Raw genomic sequence first — 16,552 nt, forward strand, 5'->3', positions numbered from 1 at the left:
CTCCAGTGGCGTGAAAACGGCTCCGGCTCTAAACTCAAATCTCCTCTGTCAGTCATCAGGTTTAATAAAGTCTCATTAACACAAAACGATCCCACAAAGCAGCTCCCCTCGTCCGTGTCCCCCTCCCCAGTCCCATCCTGCTGTGACATCCTCCCTTCAGGCTTCACTCCAAAGAAGCTTCCTTCCCTGCTGCCCCACACACTCTTGCTCCGGGCTGAGACATCTTCCCATATGTCCTTGCCCTCACCAGGGTTTAAGGGGGATATATCCTGTTTAAAAGCACATCAGTCATGTTAAGATTTATATGCAGTTTATTTTATTTGTACCTCTTTCTCCCTTTTCAGCAGGCCCTGTTGCTTACAGCCGCCGAGATGGGAGAAAGCAATGCTGCCAAGTGAGGCCACAAATCCACCTGGTGCCCCATCATCCTGTGTCATGACCTGATACAGTCTTACGCTTTAATTAATGGGAACTGGTTCCTCACAGCACCTAGACACGCTGTTCCCAGGCTTTTGCTGTTGTTGTTGATGCTGTTGCGTTGACAGGGCCTGTGGGGAGAGAGGATTTTGTATACAGATGCTGAGACAGGTAGTCTAATAGCAATTGGGTTCACTGGTGGGGGGGCTACTGCATTCACAGCTATGGAGACGAGCTATGTACCTTCTGTAGCACTGGCCTGTTAATTAAATAATTGGTACATTGCCAGGAGCAAAGGAGTACGAACAAGTCCCAGGTTATAAAATCTTCAAGGTTATCTTGCTCTTCCTGTTTCACAGCAGCAAAGCAAGAGCAAGGGAAGTCAGGCACAGCCAGGCTGCAGCGAGACAGGGCCCGGCTGTGGGGCACTGGCCCCTGGGGGCTGTGGGCTGCTGGCCCAGGCAAGCCACATCATGGCGTGTCCCATCCTTCCACGTCTCCCAGGCTTATTGGAGCAGCAGCAGGCACATCCTCCCCCAGCTACTGGAAAGCAGCAGACACTGGATTTTCTCTTGTACCAGGGTTCCCAGGTACCTGCTTGCAGCCACCCTTGTGAAACATGGTCAGCGCCTTCCCCCCTGGCAAGGAGCTCACTGCAAGCGACCAGCACCTGTCACATTGAAACACCCACTAGCTCCTATCCACAGGGAGCATCTGTAAGTCCAGCACAGTTGTTAGTCATTAACATTAAGGAAGTGCTTCACCCAGACCCCTCACACTGCACCCCATAATATTAATGACACCTATTAGCACTACAGTCCCTGCTCCAAAGTGTGCACCTGCCACCTTGGCCAAAAACACTGCTGGCTGCAGACTCACATGTGCTGAAATTCTTCCCAGCCTCCCTCTTGTAAACACTCATCTAGTTCTCCTGGGTCAAATACTCCCCGTAAGGCCAGTGCAGCTGGAATTAATTTCCTGTGATGGACATTAGGAAGAAATTCTTTAGTATGAGGGTGGTGAGGCACCAGCACAGGTTGCCCAGGGAAGCTGTGGATGCCCCCTTCCTGGAGGTGTTTAAGACCAGGTTGGATGAGGCTCTGAGCAACATGGTCCAGTGTAAGGTGTCCCTGCCCATGGTGGGGGGGTTTGATCTAGATGATCTTTAAGGTCCCTTCCAAGCCAAACCATTCTATAATCCTATCATTATCCAGTACACAGGTCTATCTGATTTTTGTGGACAGACTGGTGTGGCCTGGAAAGCATGGGACTAACCTAAGTGTGCTTCTGTGACCAAGGTGCATAAGAACAAGATAAGGGGTGAAAATCTAAATAATAACAGAGCCTAAAGATTACTCCTGTGGCATGTGAGCACTTCAGCAGCAGCCCTGATTTTCAAACACTGAAGATAAGAAAAAAAAAAAACAAAAAACAACAAACCCAAAAATGCAAAGATGTTATGCAATGGGAGCTGGAACATCTCCAGGAATTAACCTTTTTTTCCCCACCCCAACATTTGAGCCTGTAATTCAGCCAAGTGAAGAACATCTTTCAGGGTAGGTGAGGTTTGTCAGTGACATGAAAACAACATTTCAGTGGTCTCCTCGCACAGTAGTTTACCTCCCTTTCCTCCCCCTGACATATGCATGCAAACCAGCACAGTAAAAGCAACCCCTGCAGAGCTGTTTTGCTCCACTTCCCTTTGCTTTCATGCCTTGGTGTGAGGGGGAGATGCAAGAGGTATGTTCAGCTTTGGCAAAACCACTAAAGCTGAAGAGACTGGCACATCCATCCACATCCCCCAGAGCACCACTTTTTTTTTTTTTCCTGGAGTGTTGCAACTGGCAGGCAAAGCAGGGCAGGTTAGTGATGGTGGCAAGAAACTCAGCCCTGCCACGTCGTGTGCTGTCATTTGCAAGCTGTGGGCAGAGCTGCACTGCACTCATATTGATTCACATTTGCCAAGAACAATTATTCCCTGAGGTGCTTGGAGTAAAGTCAGTGTTTCCCTGATCTAGAAGGACATACCTACCTTTTTCAGACAAAGGCTGCAGTTAACTAACAGCAGTTTCCTCCCAGTGAGGCTCCTTTTCCTTGCAGACAGAAGGCACAGGAGTGCAGACAAGGCAATGGAGAAGAATCCACTTGAAATTCAAATTCTCTATCAGCAGAGAATGGACAATAATTATTTTGCAAACAACAAAAAGCACCTTTTATGTACAAAACACTGTTTTTTTTTTGTCCTGGAAACACAAGCCTCTCCTTGCCACAGCATTTTGCAGCAAGACCTGAAGAGCTGTGAAACTGAACACTGTCAGGCAGCAGAGGTTGCAGCTGTGTCTCTTTGAAGGTGAGAAAACTTTGCACTTAGGGAAAAAAATGTGCTGGACCCACTTCAGGTGAATCTCTTCTATTTTGCTTTGATTTTTTAGCAGATGTAGTTTAAAGCACCAGCAAAACACCAGCTGCGGGAAAACTACCAGTCCCTGTGTAACTTAGATTTTTACTTCAGGCATCTCTGGGATGAGGCTCTGCTGCATGATTTCCTTTGGACTCTTGCAGTGCAAGCTTGGGTAAGGGGACTGACCCCAACTAAAAGCAGTCCGGTATCTGGAAGGGTGCTGACATCCAAGCTGGCTGTTTCTGGGTGGCAAAGAAAACTAAGCCAACACTGTGCATGGGAGGTTTTTCAAGACACTCCCAACAGTTTGGCAAAGTGCTTGCAGCCACCACTGGAGTGAAACCCTGCTCAGCCCACAGGGCTGCAGACCAGCAGGGGTAGCACAGCGAGTGTTTCACCACTGGGGCTCGGGCCTGGCACTCCTCACTGAGGGCTCCTCCTTGGCGTGACATGAGCAGGAGGGTCTCCAAGACCAGGGTGAGGAGAGTGGCCCTGTCTCAGAGGGGCAGCAGTGGCTGGCTCCTAGGTCTGCAAGGTTGGAATGGGACCCAGCTGTGATGTTTGCAAGCTCCCTCCGAGGCATGCATCAGGCCCTATCCAGAGGGAGATGTGGGGCATCCTCGTTTTTGCATCAGCTCTCTGGAGACCCTGGCAGAACAGCAGTTACAAGCCCTGGTTTTGGCCCCACTGCTCCCCACATCCTCTTTGCAGGCACCTATTTGGCATGTTGGATATCCAGTTTGCAATGTACCTAGGGGCCTTGCTCCCAGTCGTGACGCTCCTGCCCTGCACCATCCAGCTGCTGATGGCTTCTCAGAGGCACTCAAGGCTCACCTGATTTCCCCCAGGCCCCATGGATCCCTTGTAGCCTTTTTACATGTATTTATGCTCCTAAAAGCCACCTGAGCGGCCACAGGCCATTTGCTGTGCTGCATTGCTCAGTTGCACACACCCATTACCACCCAGAGCCAGGAGTACCACCCGAGGTGCAGGATGTGGCCTTCAGCATATCAGAATTACACTATATCAAAGAAGGAGATCAGCAAGCTTTTATCTTGTTGTTGTAGGATCTGCAGATAAACCTCAGGAATAAAAACCAAAGCAAACGGAAATTAAATTATCCACATATCTGGTTTTAATATCCAGCCCCATACCTACAGGTTACTGAAAAATGACCTGGAGGGAAGATACCTCCTGCGACAGGGACTGAGTTCAGCAACATAATCACAGTAAATGAAGGGTTTTCTTCATGCCACTCGATGGAGAAATCCTTCTGACATGGATGTGCTCACTATAAATAAATAAAACCTCAGAAACCAGCACACAGCACAGATGAGATCTAGCCTTGTAAATTAGTAAGCCACTGCTCCATGTACAAAATCGCTGCAGGTTTTGTGCCTGATCTTGTACATATTTAACCTCCCCCATGTAAACAGTCCTCTGAAGTTAATGGAGCTGTACTAATTTGCAGTGGCTGGGGATTAAGCCATGGGGGTTAAGCATTTCTGTTGGCTCTGATTGCAGCACATTGTAGTTAACAGGGCTGTAGGATGACTTGGAGATGTTCCTCCTCTGGAAAAGAAACATCCATGGCCACTACAATGTGTCACCACTGGTCCCGTGGCACAACCCAGGTATGAGCACTCTCCCTTCCCAGTCAGTGTCCTTGGACAGAGAAATCCTGCTCCAACCCTGCAGAGGAGGGTGCAGACATTTTGTTGGGCACTGCAATGTAAAGTTCATTTCTCTCTTTCATTCTCACTGGGGACATGCCAATGTTTTCCAGAGACCGTTTCATTACTATTATGCTGCTTGCAAGCATCTTAATTTAAATCACATTATAGATGCACCAAGGCAAAATTATCTATCCCCAGCCTAAATAATAAGCTGGAGAGAAAACATCCTTGGGCTGTGAGAGGCCAGAACAAGCACTAATTGAAAGATAGAAACTTACATAACATTATAGGAAGGAGCCTGATTGTCAAAGGCCCTGAGAGAGCTGGAACATGTGAATCTTTGTTTTCCCCACAAAGAAAAATTAATTATGTAAGTTTATAAATTCCAGTGCTTTGTTTGCTAGTCTCCTCATGTGCCTAAGGACTACTTGAAAGGTATTTATGGTTCCTGGCTGCTGCTTCTTGATGGCGTTTTTCAGTGTCCTTGTGCATGCCATTGCCTTGCAGCAGCTGGGAGCACGGGATTAGCTTTATGCATCGTGCTCCTCGAGTGTAGAAAAATGCAGGTTTATCCTGAGGTTGTCCCGTAGCAAATTTATTTTAGGGGATGCCTGGAGGAGGCCAGGGCTCACCAAGCCACCAGGTATTTTGCTGGGTGTGGTGGGCTGGCTGCCATGTTTTGGGAGCATAGGGAGAGCCATGAGCTAGTGGCTGGCATCAAACGGACACCTCTCTCCTCTTGAGCCTACCATCTTCTCCTGACATGGCTTTGCTCATTTTCTTCTTTCACTGCTAAGAACAGAGATGCTGTGGAGACTCTAATGCTCTCCATGGTTTGACTTGCAAGGCAGGGAGAGAGTGCCACTTACCACTAAAACGTGCTATATCGTATCGTTTCCTGGTAAGGCTGTATTCAGCCAGGGCTGCCAACTGGCCAGAAAGCTCAGGAAATATGGCAGAGAAATTACATATCATCAAACCCAAATGATCAGTGTTTCCCCCCAGGCTCCACTCAGCAGCACTGTGGCTTTGTGTTTTGTGCTGCGATCGCTTTTTTTCTCCTATCCACCCCTGTAAACACCACTCCTCCAGGGTCTGAGACACTCGCCCACATCCCAAAACACCATTTATTCAGTTACCTGCTTTTACATATTCTCCAGTACCATCTCATTATGAAAGCTAATGGGTCAGTGCCGGAGTTCCAGCATGGCCAGCTGCTAAGTGAATTAAAATGCAAACTCCAGGTCACCTGCACTCAGGGGAGGTAAGAAGCAAAAAAAGGTGTTCAGAGAAGTATTTCATACCTCCCTGCTGGCTGATGTCCTCTGACAGTGCTGCATTTCAGAGACTTCCCCTTGGGTCCTGCTTGCTTCGATAACACTAAGGGCCAACTGCAAAATGCCCTTGAGGCCAAACACCTCAGGCAGGTTCTCAGTGGCTGCTCCAACCCCCTCCCCCCAACATGCTTTAAAACCTGTTTTCCTGCAATTTCTTGCATTCCAAATCTGCCATTCTACCACCACAAGGAAGGAGGAAGGGCAAGGCATTTGGGTCTTTGACTATGGGGAGGACCAACCTCATTATGCCTGGGAGGAAAGTTTCATAGCACCAACCAGCCTCTACCACCTACAGATTTTGTGCTGGGATGACAAGCTCAGGTGATATCCCGAAATAATCCTACCCAAGTGGTACTGGCAGTTCAGAGGTGGATTTGCACATGGTGAGGCTATAGCTTCATCACCCTTGTTGCCCTTTTATGGGAGGTGGCACACAGGAGGACCTCTGGGGACTCCAGTGGCCCTGGGGATCACCCATGGGATTCATGCTACTGGGAAAAGGCATTTCTGTTGGTGTACATGCATCCCTTTTGAGGAAAGGGGGGATTCACCCACAGCTTTGGTGAGGCTTGCATAAACCAGGGTGACCTTTCTGGGTAGAAACAACTTTATTTTGCTGTACTGAGGAGAGAAAGCATTGATGGTGATGGCTGCCTATCTCCCTGTGCCGTCACCTTTACCTCCCAACATTGCAAGGGAGGCCCAGGAGCACAATCTGGCCTACATGTTGGATTAAACAGTACCCTGAGTCCCCCTTCCCTAGGATTTGGGAATAATTTAAGAGGTGGATTTCATCAGGCTGGGCTCCGAGGTGAGGAGTCATTGCCTGTTTTTCCAGTCGCAAGCCACAGGAAACGTAATGCATGAAAAAGCTGTCAGTGGGTGCTGTGCTACCCCTGCCCAGCCACTGCTGTGCAGGACTTTCTTCTTAAAAAGGCTTCCTCTGTCCCTGGCACCAACTGAGTGCCTCTATATAAATATTTGGAATAAAGGAATAAACTGTTGAAATTCCTCAGAAGGGGAAGGAAACATTTCCATAAGCAATAATAGGGCAAAGCGTTGAGTCATCAGGTAAAACTTCTCAGAGACTTGAGAATCTACAAATTGTCAGTTCATACCTAAATCAGGAAATCTCCTCAGAAAAACAGTGAGCAATTATTTTATCAATAGACAGCAAATAACTGATGTACAGAAAAAAACAAACAAACCCTCTCAGAATATCAAATGTTTTATCAAAAAGTTGAAGCACAATAAAATCTGGAAGTCACGGACTCCAGCAAAAGCCCTCCTGTGAAAGACAATAAAAGCACCAATGTTAATTCTGATATTTACACTTGCAAATAAGACCTGTAAGAAAGAAAGAAAGAAAAAATAAATCAAGAAATGTAAAATAAAATTAAGACTAAGTAACCTGAACAGTGAGAAATCAAATCAACACCAAAAAAAAAAAGTATGCCTTGTCATCTGCCACTTCTCATGGCCCAAGGCTTTATGAAACACAGAGCTTGCTCGGCTTGGATTTGGAAAAACATGGTGTGCCTAAACTACTGTTTTTTTCAAATACAGATATGCCTAGAAAATACTCCAAAAGTTCTGCAGTTCTGGGAATATATGGACCAAGAAAAAAAGAAAATTGTGCTAAGAGGCATTGCCTTGCCAAGCAGAGAGTGAGTGCAGGGCTTGGCAATTGTAATGCATGATTGAAGGCAACAGAACTTGCAGATATTTTAGGGAGGACCAGATCATGAACGAGAGGCAACTTGGAGGAATTCCCAGAAAACAAGGAGCAACTGTATGAATAAATTGCAGGGCGTTTTAAGCAGCACAAAAATTGACATCTGAGGAAGAACCAGCTGAAGGCTGTAACAACACGTGGCTGCTGCTTCTGAGTCTTCGGTAAGGAGCAGCAGAACCTGGGATGGGTGGCACATTTGGAGTCGCACATCTGCAGTCATCACGTACACAGTGCCAGAGCTGCAGCAACAGCAGCCCTTGCTCACTGTCTCTAGGCCTTGACTGAAACCAAGCCTGCCCCAGCCTAATGGCACATGGTGGTCCCACTCACAAGTGTTTTTTAGTTGTTAATAAACCAGGAAAGACGGAGCTTGGGCAGACTGCAAGCAAGGGGTGGGTGTGAAGGGGACCTTTCTGAGGTGAAGGACATTGGAACGTGGCTTGAGTTTGTCCCAGCTTTTTCCATGGCTGCTTTTGAGGACCAAGTAGGGAAACTTCTCCCAGGTAGGACTCAGGTAGGGGCCCTCCTTCAGCCCTTCCTCCTACTGCTTCCCTCTCTCACTCACTTTCCTCCTCTGGCTGTGCTGAACTGCTTGTGTCCCTCCCATACTTCTATGAACTGCTTGGCAGGTTGACTGGTGGCTCAGGGCATGGTGCCACTTGGCTGCTCCCCTGAGGGAAGGAGGAAGAGGAGGTGGAGGTGATTGCCTTGGCCTCTGTGGCCAACAGGGTTGTGCTGGGATGTCTGCTCAGACAGACCCACGCAGGAAGCCAGCACCCACTCATGGCCTCAGGCACAGCAGAAGCTGCCTGGCCAAGTTTGATTTACATCTTGGCTTTGAGGAAGGAATCTGAAATCTCTTCTGAAGCGTGTAAGCTGCAGCTTTCATTTAACAACACGGAGATATTTAGCGGGACCACTGACAGCTAGTAACGGATCCCAAGACATCCCTATGAATCCCAACAAAAAAATCACAGGTGCTTTAGTTCTTCACTCAAGGAAGCAAAACAGAGCAGCACAGGAGGCCTCTTCACCAAGTTCAGCCAAGAGTGGCCAGTGAGTTGAAAACTCCACAGTGAGGGACAGACAGATGGACACACACACACAAACCATCCCAGTAGGAAGGCCAAGTCCCACTCAGCGGGGACAATCTGTTCCCTGTGACCCAGCAGCAATGGGGCATTATTACATCAGCCTGGGGAAGCTCAGCATCCCCTTCCCCTGCCCATGTCAAACCTCATGAGGCAGAAACGATTTTGCTGCCCAGTGACACTTCTGTGCCCTTACCAAGGGCTGGGCACGGTGTGATTCTCAAAACACTCAGGCTTTTGTTTTTTTCATCATTTTGCACAGTACTTTACAAAGATGCACCAAGAAGAAAATAAAGATCATTAGATACTCAGATTAGGAAGAGAGGCAGCCACCCATAAAAACATGCCCCTTTTTAACTTCTCACCTCTACTAGGAAACTATCTAACTATTTCTTAAAAGACCGCAGTATTTTTTGCCTCAGCCTCCTTGCCTGGTGAGCCATTTCACATATTTCTTATTCTTTGCATGAAATAATACTTCCTGACATCTGTTCCCAGTTTGTTTCTTTTTAATTTCCATTTATAGCATATTTTCCTATCCTCTGACCATGTTAAAATAAAACAATAAGTATGTTTGACACAGTGCAAGTTACTTAAGATCACGATCCTTCCCTGACCTTGTTTTTTTGTTGTTTGTTTTTTTTTTAAACCTGCTCTAAAATGCAGAACATTCTAATAAACTTCGATGAAGAGGCAAGTGGAAAGCTCAGATAACCAGCAACCCCTCAGCATTTCACACCAGTGCTGGCAAACAGTTACCTGGAGACCAACATGAGGATTAGTTTGCGAAGTCCAGTTCCACTCTGACAAGTATCAGCTGGAGGCAGATGAGGAAAGCAAGAAGACAGAGGGTGTGCAGCCCCTCCATGAGAGGGAGGGGAGAACCAGGTGGCCATCAGAGACGAGGTGGCAGTGGGACAGGCAGAGGAAAGGAAACGTTAATTCCCAATGCAGTTATACAAATTGGCTTGAGTGATGCTTTCCCTTCTGACCAGATGGGAAAAAGTGCCTTTCCCTTGGTTTGAAGAGCGTTTGTGCCCAAGTAAAATCTGGCAACTCCACAAGCAATAAATTCACAAGGAGAAGCAATGAGGAGTACTTCAGTTATGGCACAGGAACATTTTATGTTGTCATCTCTATCTTGGTACAAGTCCTCAAGATAATTTTAGCTCAGGAGGAGGTTGCTTATGAAGCTAAAATAAAACTGAAAGAATCAATGCAGCCTCCAACCCAATATGTGTGTCCACCTTCTCATTAAGCTACAAAGCAAAACAGCAAGTCCATGTCACCTCCAGATGGTCCATCACCATTTAATGGACTATTGGGCAGTTTTCCAGTAGGTACTATCATCATGCTCCTTACGAGCATTAGCCTGCTCAGAACAGCCCCTCCAGGTCCTGCTGCACTGACAAGCCAGTAGACGTGCTTACACACCCTGCTGTGGAAAAGCCAACAAGGTTGCACCCTTGAAAGGAAACATCTGAAACTGAAAACATTTCCGCTCAGTCCCCTTCAGGCAGAAGGGCAGTGGTTGCTCTGCAGTCTGGCGTCATGGCAGAGAGATGTGGGTGCCCACCACAACCCAGAGCTGCAGCAAACTGCAGAGTTCAGATCATGCAGACCTGTATGTACCTTATCTGCCTCTGGCAGCTTTCTTCACACAACTGTTTTATTGATAGGGCTTTAACCTGCCAGATTGTCAAGGGCACACACTAGAAATCCTGGGCTTAACCTGGGGCTTTTTTTGAGTTCAAGACAAACAGCGTGACAAACATGACTAAGAGCAGCCAACTGTGCCCTGACAAAGCACTGTCCTCTTGAATACACTGTGCAGCTCAGTGCCAGGGCTGCACCACTACAGCCTGAGAGCTGGAAGATGGAAGGCCTTTGGGGAAGCAGGTCAGAAGTGGCTTTGAAGGCTCACCGGCAGGGTGCTGAATCAGGTGCTTAGCACATGCAGAAAAGCTTCGCCATTTAGGAAACCAGTATAACCTCCCACAGCCCAAGAGATGTTCCCCTGTTTGTTCCCTGCTTCCCCATGGCATCAGGTAGGTGTGAGTGAATGGGCCAGCAAGGTTTTGGCCACCTCACACCCTTGAGAACCATTTAATCCTCAGCAGCACTGCGGCTCACAATTATTGAAATGTATGGTTGTGTCTCTGCTTCCTAAACTTGCTGCACTTCCTGTACTCTCCCAGGCTTTAAGCTCTAAGCAGGCAGAGTTCACACAGGAGAATTTGTCCTATATATCCCATGCTTTGGAAGGATAAATATGAGTCCCCTCTAGTCTGCCTGCTTCTTCTGCTCATTTCTCCTCTGCCACAACTGGCAAATTTACCGTTGCTGTCCATCCAGCCCAGTATTTATAGCATCTGGGAGACTCAAAAATTGATCAAGGGGAAAAAGATAAAATCTACATTACACTTGAAGGCCTGATTATTCAAAGCTTTATGCAAACAATACTGGCACCACCTTGGAGAACAGGCCTGGAGGAGGGGATGGAGAAAGCTTCACAGTGTGACTTAGCCCATACTTGGCTGTGAACGCGTTGTGCAGTTATAATTGGCATCTGACAATCATCACCGATTTTACGGGCAGAAACAGGAATTACAAAGAAGTACTGAGGGTCATTCATTTTCTGAGTTGCAATGTCTTTATTTGGTTAAGTGGTCTGAGTCAACAAAGTCATGCTCTCCTCTATTTCCGAGAGTTTCTTCAGCATCTGGCTCACCTTGGCCTCATCAAACTCCAGACAGAGAAACTCCGATTCCTACAAAACAAAATTGCAAGAACAACAGTTGAGAAAGACAATGGCTTTTCAGGCACACAATGGATGCAGGATAGTGAGCTCTGGTTTTTGGATTATTTGTGTTCCATGTTTCCTTTTTTCATGATACCACTTAAAAAACCTCACTGGACCCAGAGGTTGGCCATACACCTACTGAGCAAGAACAGGTTGTGCCAGCAGGGCAGCCAGCGGCTGCTGAAGAGGGCACATGAAGGATAAGCTCTGCCTGCCTTTCCCTTCAATGTAGGCATAGGTTTGGGTCTCTTCTTAGCTGCTTTTGCAAAACTTGTAGAAATGTAATTACATCTGAGACTTCGACTAGCCTTTCACATCTTGTGATCCCCAAAGCTGTTGCTGGGAATGCTGGGAACTGCAAAGCTTGTCATGTAGGAAAAACCAGATTTTATACAGGGGAAAACAAGAATCCAAAACACAGTCTTGCACAGGACACTCCAGTTTGAAAATTCAGGAGCGTTTTATATTCTCTTAAACACGGGCTCTAGTGTCAATATAAACTTAGAAGCAAGTTGAGAAGCAGCACTGATTTGCTCTGAAAAGTTCTGTCACATCTTAAAAAGTAGTTATTCTCTGACAAGATGAAGATTGGGATTTAATAAAAGGAACTTGTCAGAGGACCAGAAAATAAAGAATATAATAAATAAATAAATAAATACATACATAACTATGTGTGCGTGTGTGTCTGTGTATAAATGTATATAAAGTTCAAATTATATGTGTCACCATTTGACTCAGAATCGACAACAATGCTCTCAATCCCCTCTCCTTCCCACCCAGGTAGGGAAGGTGAGAGAGAGAAAAAGAGAGAGACTTTACTGGATTGAAAGCTAAACTACAGTAATGATAAAAGAAAAGGAAGAAAAAAAAACCAAAACAGTAAAAGGAAAAATGGCTTCATCCTGGGTCAAACCAGGACAATATGGAACTCATAAATAAACACCAATGTGAAAACGCCTCCTGAGATCTGCAGTCTGTTAGCCTTACCTATTGGTATGTCTGTAGTTACAAAGTATTTCCTATGGTGAGTCTGCCCGACGAAACCTTTGATAGTGTCAGGAGCATGACTGCATACTAAAGGTCATTCCAAGTGAAGCAACACCATTGATAGAGGAACAAACTCAAAATATTTCAACATGAAAGTGCAGCTAGTATGGAGGGAGACACTGGAATAGTTTTAGCAATCAGAATCAGTGTATATCCCCTGAATTTTTATAGGTAATACAGAACCTGTAGTGCTTACAAAAGCAGAAGGAATCTCCAGATCTTACCCATTTTCTACCAGACTAAAATTTCTATCACTATTTCAAACTAGGTTTTTTCCATGTAATTAGTATCTACCCAAACCACCACAACTTCATCCTTTACATTTATGGAATTAATATTTAACACACAAGGATAACATCATTGGACAAATTAAACTCATCAAGTTTTACTAAGTACATTTTTAGAACCACGACAAGCATTTTCCCCCAGGCATCAGGAATAGTTTTACCTTCTCCTTCTCCCACAGATTCCTGCATTGTTTTGTTTCTCGTAAGGACCAAGCCAGCAAGAGATACAAACCAAAACGCTGACAGAGGCAGCAAGGGGATAATTTTGTGTGCAGTCACCACAAAAGGCACTGCCAGCAAAACGCTAATGGGGAAGAAACAAGGTGCCAGAAGCCAAGTAATTAGGAAACTGAGCATGTGAAGTGCATGGAAAGGTCGCGCTGGACATGAGTCACACGGGGAACTACCACAGCTCATGGCAGAAACACAGTGACTTAAACCTTAAAACTTGACACTTTCTAAGAAACAAGACCTGGTCAAATGAGAGTGGTGTGCATGTTAAACTTTCTTCTGCCTTCAAGTATCATTTTCTTTCCCTTAATGCTGGTACTTACTGTCCTGGTCAGTCACTTACCACAGCTACACTGGATGAGTCTGTCTTCCTGAAATGTTTATTATCTTACCCACTAGTGACCAAATTAGCCAAGAAACCAACGTGCAGATATCAAGATATGTGTTTAGTAAACGGGTGCTTCTGATAAGAAATGGAGAACTTCAACTGAATGAAGTTTCAGTGAAGTTCAGTTACAGTCATGCAACTAAATATACACCAATTAGAATATACAGATTATTATTAGGACAGGCCTTCATCTGAGCAAGCAGCTATACTTATAAACAGCATCCTATTGGAAACTATTACTGTAGGCTGTGAGGGGTTTTTTTAAATTAATTGTTCATCTCAATCATATTACTTAGTACATTCCAAAACATCACAAAAGAAGCATGAAACATTCAAGATCAATACCATAAATAGGAAGTGTAGGACTTGGAAGCAAGGGCTTTCTCAAACTGTTTTTCTTGTCCTTGGGAACGATTATCAACAAACACATCTTATGGAATATAATTTGTATAAAATAGCTCTTCAAGCTTAATTACATCAAAGCATAATTACAGCTGGTCACTATGCAGAAAGAAAATGTTTGGTGAGGAATTTGACAGCTAAACTCTATTGGGCAGTAGGCTTTCTTGTAGTTGTCTGTCTGATTAGGAGTGCACTGAAAAAAACCTAGGTCAGATCTGCCTGAAGAAGATGTTTGCAGGAGATTGCATAACAAAGCCTGAACAAAGCCCTGAAACATCTCTCTACATTCCTTGATTAGGAAGCACTGGAAAAGTAAAATCTCAAGCAATCCATCAGTTAACCCCTGAGGCTTTGTGAAGCATTGTGCTGAAACCAGATCACAGACCATTGCTGGAGTAAACCATTCTTCACTGAAATCAGCAGAAATGGGCAGCATGAGCCCAACTGGTGCAACTGCTGCAAACCAGGACTGCAAAGCCAATGCCTCTTCACCTCCTCTGGCTAAATGCCCCAGGTTTTAGCATCCTTGTTTTCCCAGGCCTGACCAGAAAAAAAAAGTTCTGAGTTCACTTTTACAGAAGAGCTATTGTAGAAGCCAAAGCTTTTCTTGCCAATCTAAAATAATCCCAGCATTTGTAACATATTACAAGTCCTGTTTCACAGACAACATTTGAAAACAGCTCTTCTGTCTGTAACCTGACCTCTCTTTCCTCAACATGTGCACCACAGCCACCAACTAATCTCTAACTTGACCTTTCAGGGAACGACTGGCAGCACCGTGCTCTGCAGCCCTGGGTCATAGTCCTCGACAGGACACATTCACAGGCCAAACTCCTGCTGACTTCCATGGCTTTCCAGCCATGACGGTGCACCCCAAGTCACGTGAGCCCATCAAGACTTCCTCAGCCCTGGGTTTGCCCGTGCAGCCTGTGAGATCTGCATAAGCTGATTTAACGGCTTAATCACACAGTGTGAGAGGACATGAGAAGACCCACGTTCCCAGCTCGGTGGAGATGTTTTTGCACAAGCCTAAGGCATAAGGAGGTGTGGTTTGCTTTTTTTTTCCTAATCAGGTTTTGTCAGTTAAAAGGAATGCAAATGGAGCAAAAGGACACTCCTGGATTAGACTGAGTCTCTTCAAGCCACTTTACAGAAGTGCTCATAAAGCATACTTTTATCTGTAAAGCAGCTAAAACTCTCCAATGTGGACTGGACGGTATCTAAGCAGTTATCACACTCTTGCATGGACCAATCTAAAACACGACTGAGGGCTGTAAATCAGGCTGCTCAGAATTGGGCTTTACTTTTATTTAATGCTTCATTTGTTTATATCCTCCACAAAGTTCCAAAGAAAAAGAAAAAAAGGAAGAAAAGAGAAGACAGAGCTGTGAAATTAAAACTTCCTATCACTCCCCTAAGGTGTTCTCCAGGAGCAGGACAAATTTGGTTTCTCTGCTCCTTCTCAGCAAGAAACATGGCATCCCTTGGGACACTTCCTATTGTTAAAAAAAATTTCAGCCCACTTGGATCCCTTGTAGTTAAGTGAAACTGCCACGGAACGAGTCATTCATTGCCCTGAAGAATAACACACTTGCCAACCAGACCAAAATCTGGGCTCAGCTCTGGGCTGAGCCCTTCATGGAGATGGACGCAGATTCGCGAAAAAGGCGCGTGTGTCGAGCCCACATGTGTGCAATGGAAACAGCACATGCATCCCCACCTTCAGGTTGGGAAGTCAAGCTCAGTGCTCTCAGAAAGGTGTGGGAATGGACGTCTCTGTCCTGCAACTGTCTTGGTTTTTTTCCCCACATGCTTTTCCACCCCTCCTCCCATTTCCCTCCTGAGCCTGGGCTATAAAAAGGAGCTGCAAAACAACATTTAAGAAACACAAACTCCCCCCCAGCCATGGGTTAGGTCTTCTAGGGGTTTTTTATTTTGCAAGAATAAGAGAGAGCTGCAAAAATATTTATATGAGACACTAAGAGAAGCACAACTTTCTGTATCTCAGTAACTACACTTAAATAAATGTATTTTTAGAAAGCAAATCCTCACCCATGGAGACTGTGCTGAGTGACCAGGGGTGGAGAAGAAACCTCAGTGACAACCCATGATGGGCAACCACCAGCCAATGTGCTAGTCCCATGCATAAAAGCCTTCTCAACTTGACACAGTGCTCCTAAGAGCATTAATGGCTCTTTGCAAAGGAATTATCCAGTCTTCCCTCCTTCCCCTCACTGTGGACGTACTTTGGAAGGAAGTATCAGGAAAATGAACTCTTTACCTAGTGAAAAAGCACTAGTTCTGATGCCTGTGTGCAAACACAGGCAGACAGATGAACAGGTACACACATGGACTTCTGTACTCAGGCAGTTGTTCCCCCTAACAATGGGAGTATTGTGGCTTCTTGGGTCTTAGATACAGGCAACACAGTCATTTGCTCCACAGAGGCCAAGATTCAATGTAATTTCATTGCTCTGGAAGCTTTTTTTTTTTTCCTCCTGGCTTACATTTTGCATTAAGATTAGGACATTAGATTTAGCTGCCCTCTGCATAAGTAAAAACCAAATATGTAATGTTACAAGAAACCCAACTTGCCTTCAAACATCCTGGTAACTTTCACTGTGATTAAGAACCCACATTCATTTGCAGCCTTCCCTATTTATTTTTTTTTTTGGTCAACAAAGACATTAAGTGGTTTTGGAAAGGATTAACTGATAAAACAGTTTTACATCCGCAG

General features: G+C 45.5%; 1 protein-coding gene and 1 long non-coding RNA gene across 2 annotated transcripts in view; both read right to left on the reverse strand.

The window, feature by feature from the left end:
• Positions 1-398: 398 nt before the first annotated feature.
• On the reverse strand, positions 399-9,862 carry LOC127382813 (uncharacterized). The gene is made up of 3 exons (XR_007889058.1): positions 9,417-9,862; positions 2,450-2,578; positions 399-548 (listed from the first exon to the last, which is right to left on the reverse strand). It is a non-coding gene; the product is annotated as an uncharacterized LOC127382813 (long non-coding RNA).
• A 1,429-nt stretch (positions 9,863-11,291) lies between these two features.
• COMMD1 (copper metabolism domain containing 1) overlaps positions 11,292-16,552 on the reverse strand; it is an 83,589-nt gene continuing 78,328 nt past the window's right edge. The window contains exon 3 of the mRNA XM_051615757.1: positions 11,292-11,427. Within this exon, the coding sequence (XP_051471717.1) occupies positions 11,320-11,427 (108 nt within the window). The 3' untranslated portion in view covers positions 11,292-11,319. The remainder of the gene's footprint in view (positions 11,428-16,552) is intronic.

This window comes from Apus apus, chromosome 3, assembly GCF_020740795.1.
Source record: "Apus apus isolate bApuApu2 chromosome 3, bApuApu2.pri.cur, whole genome shotgun sequence".
Classification (NCBI taxonomy): Eukaryota; Metazoa; Chordata; class Aves; order Apodiformes; family Apodidae; genus Apus; species Apus apus.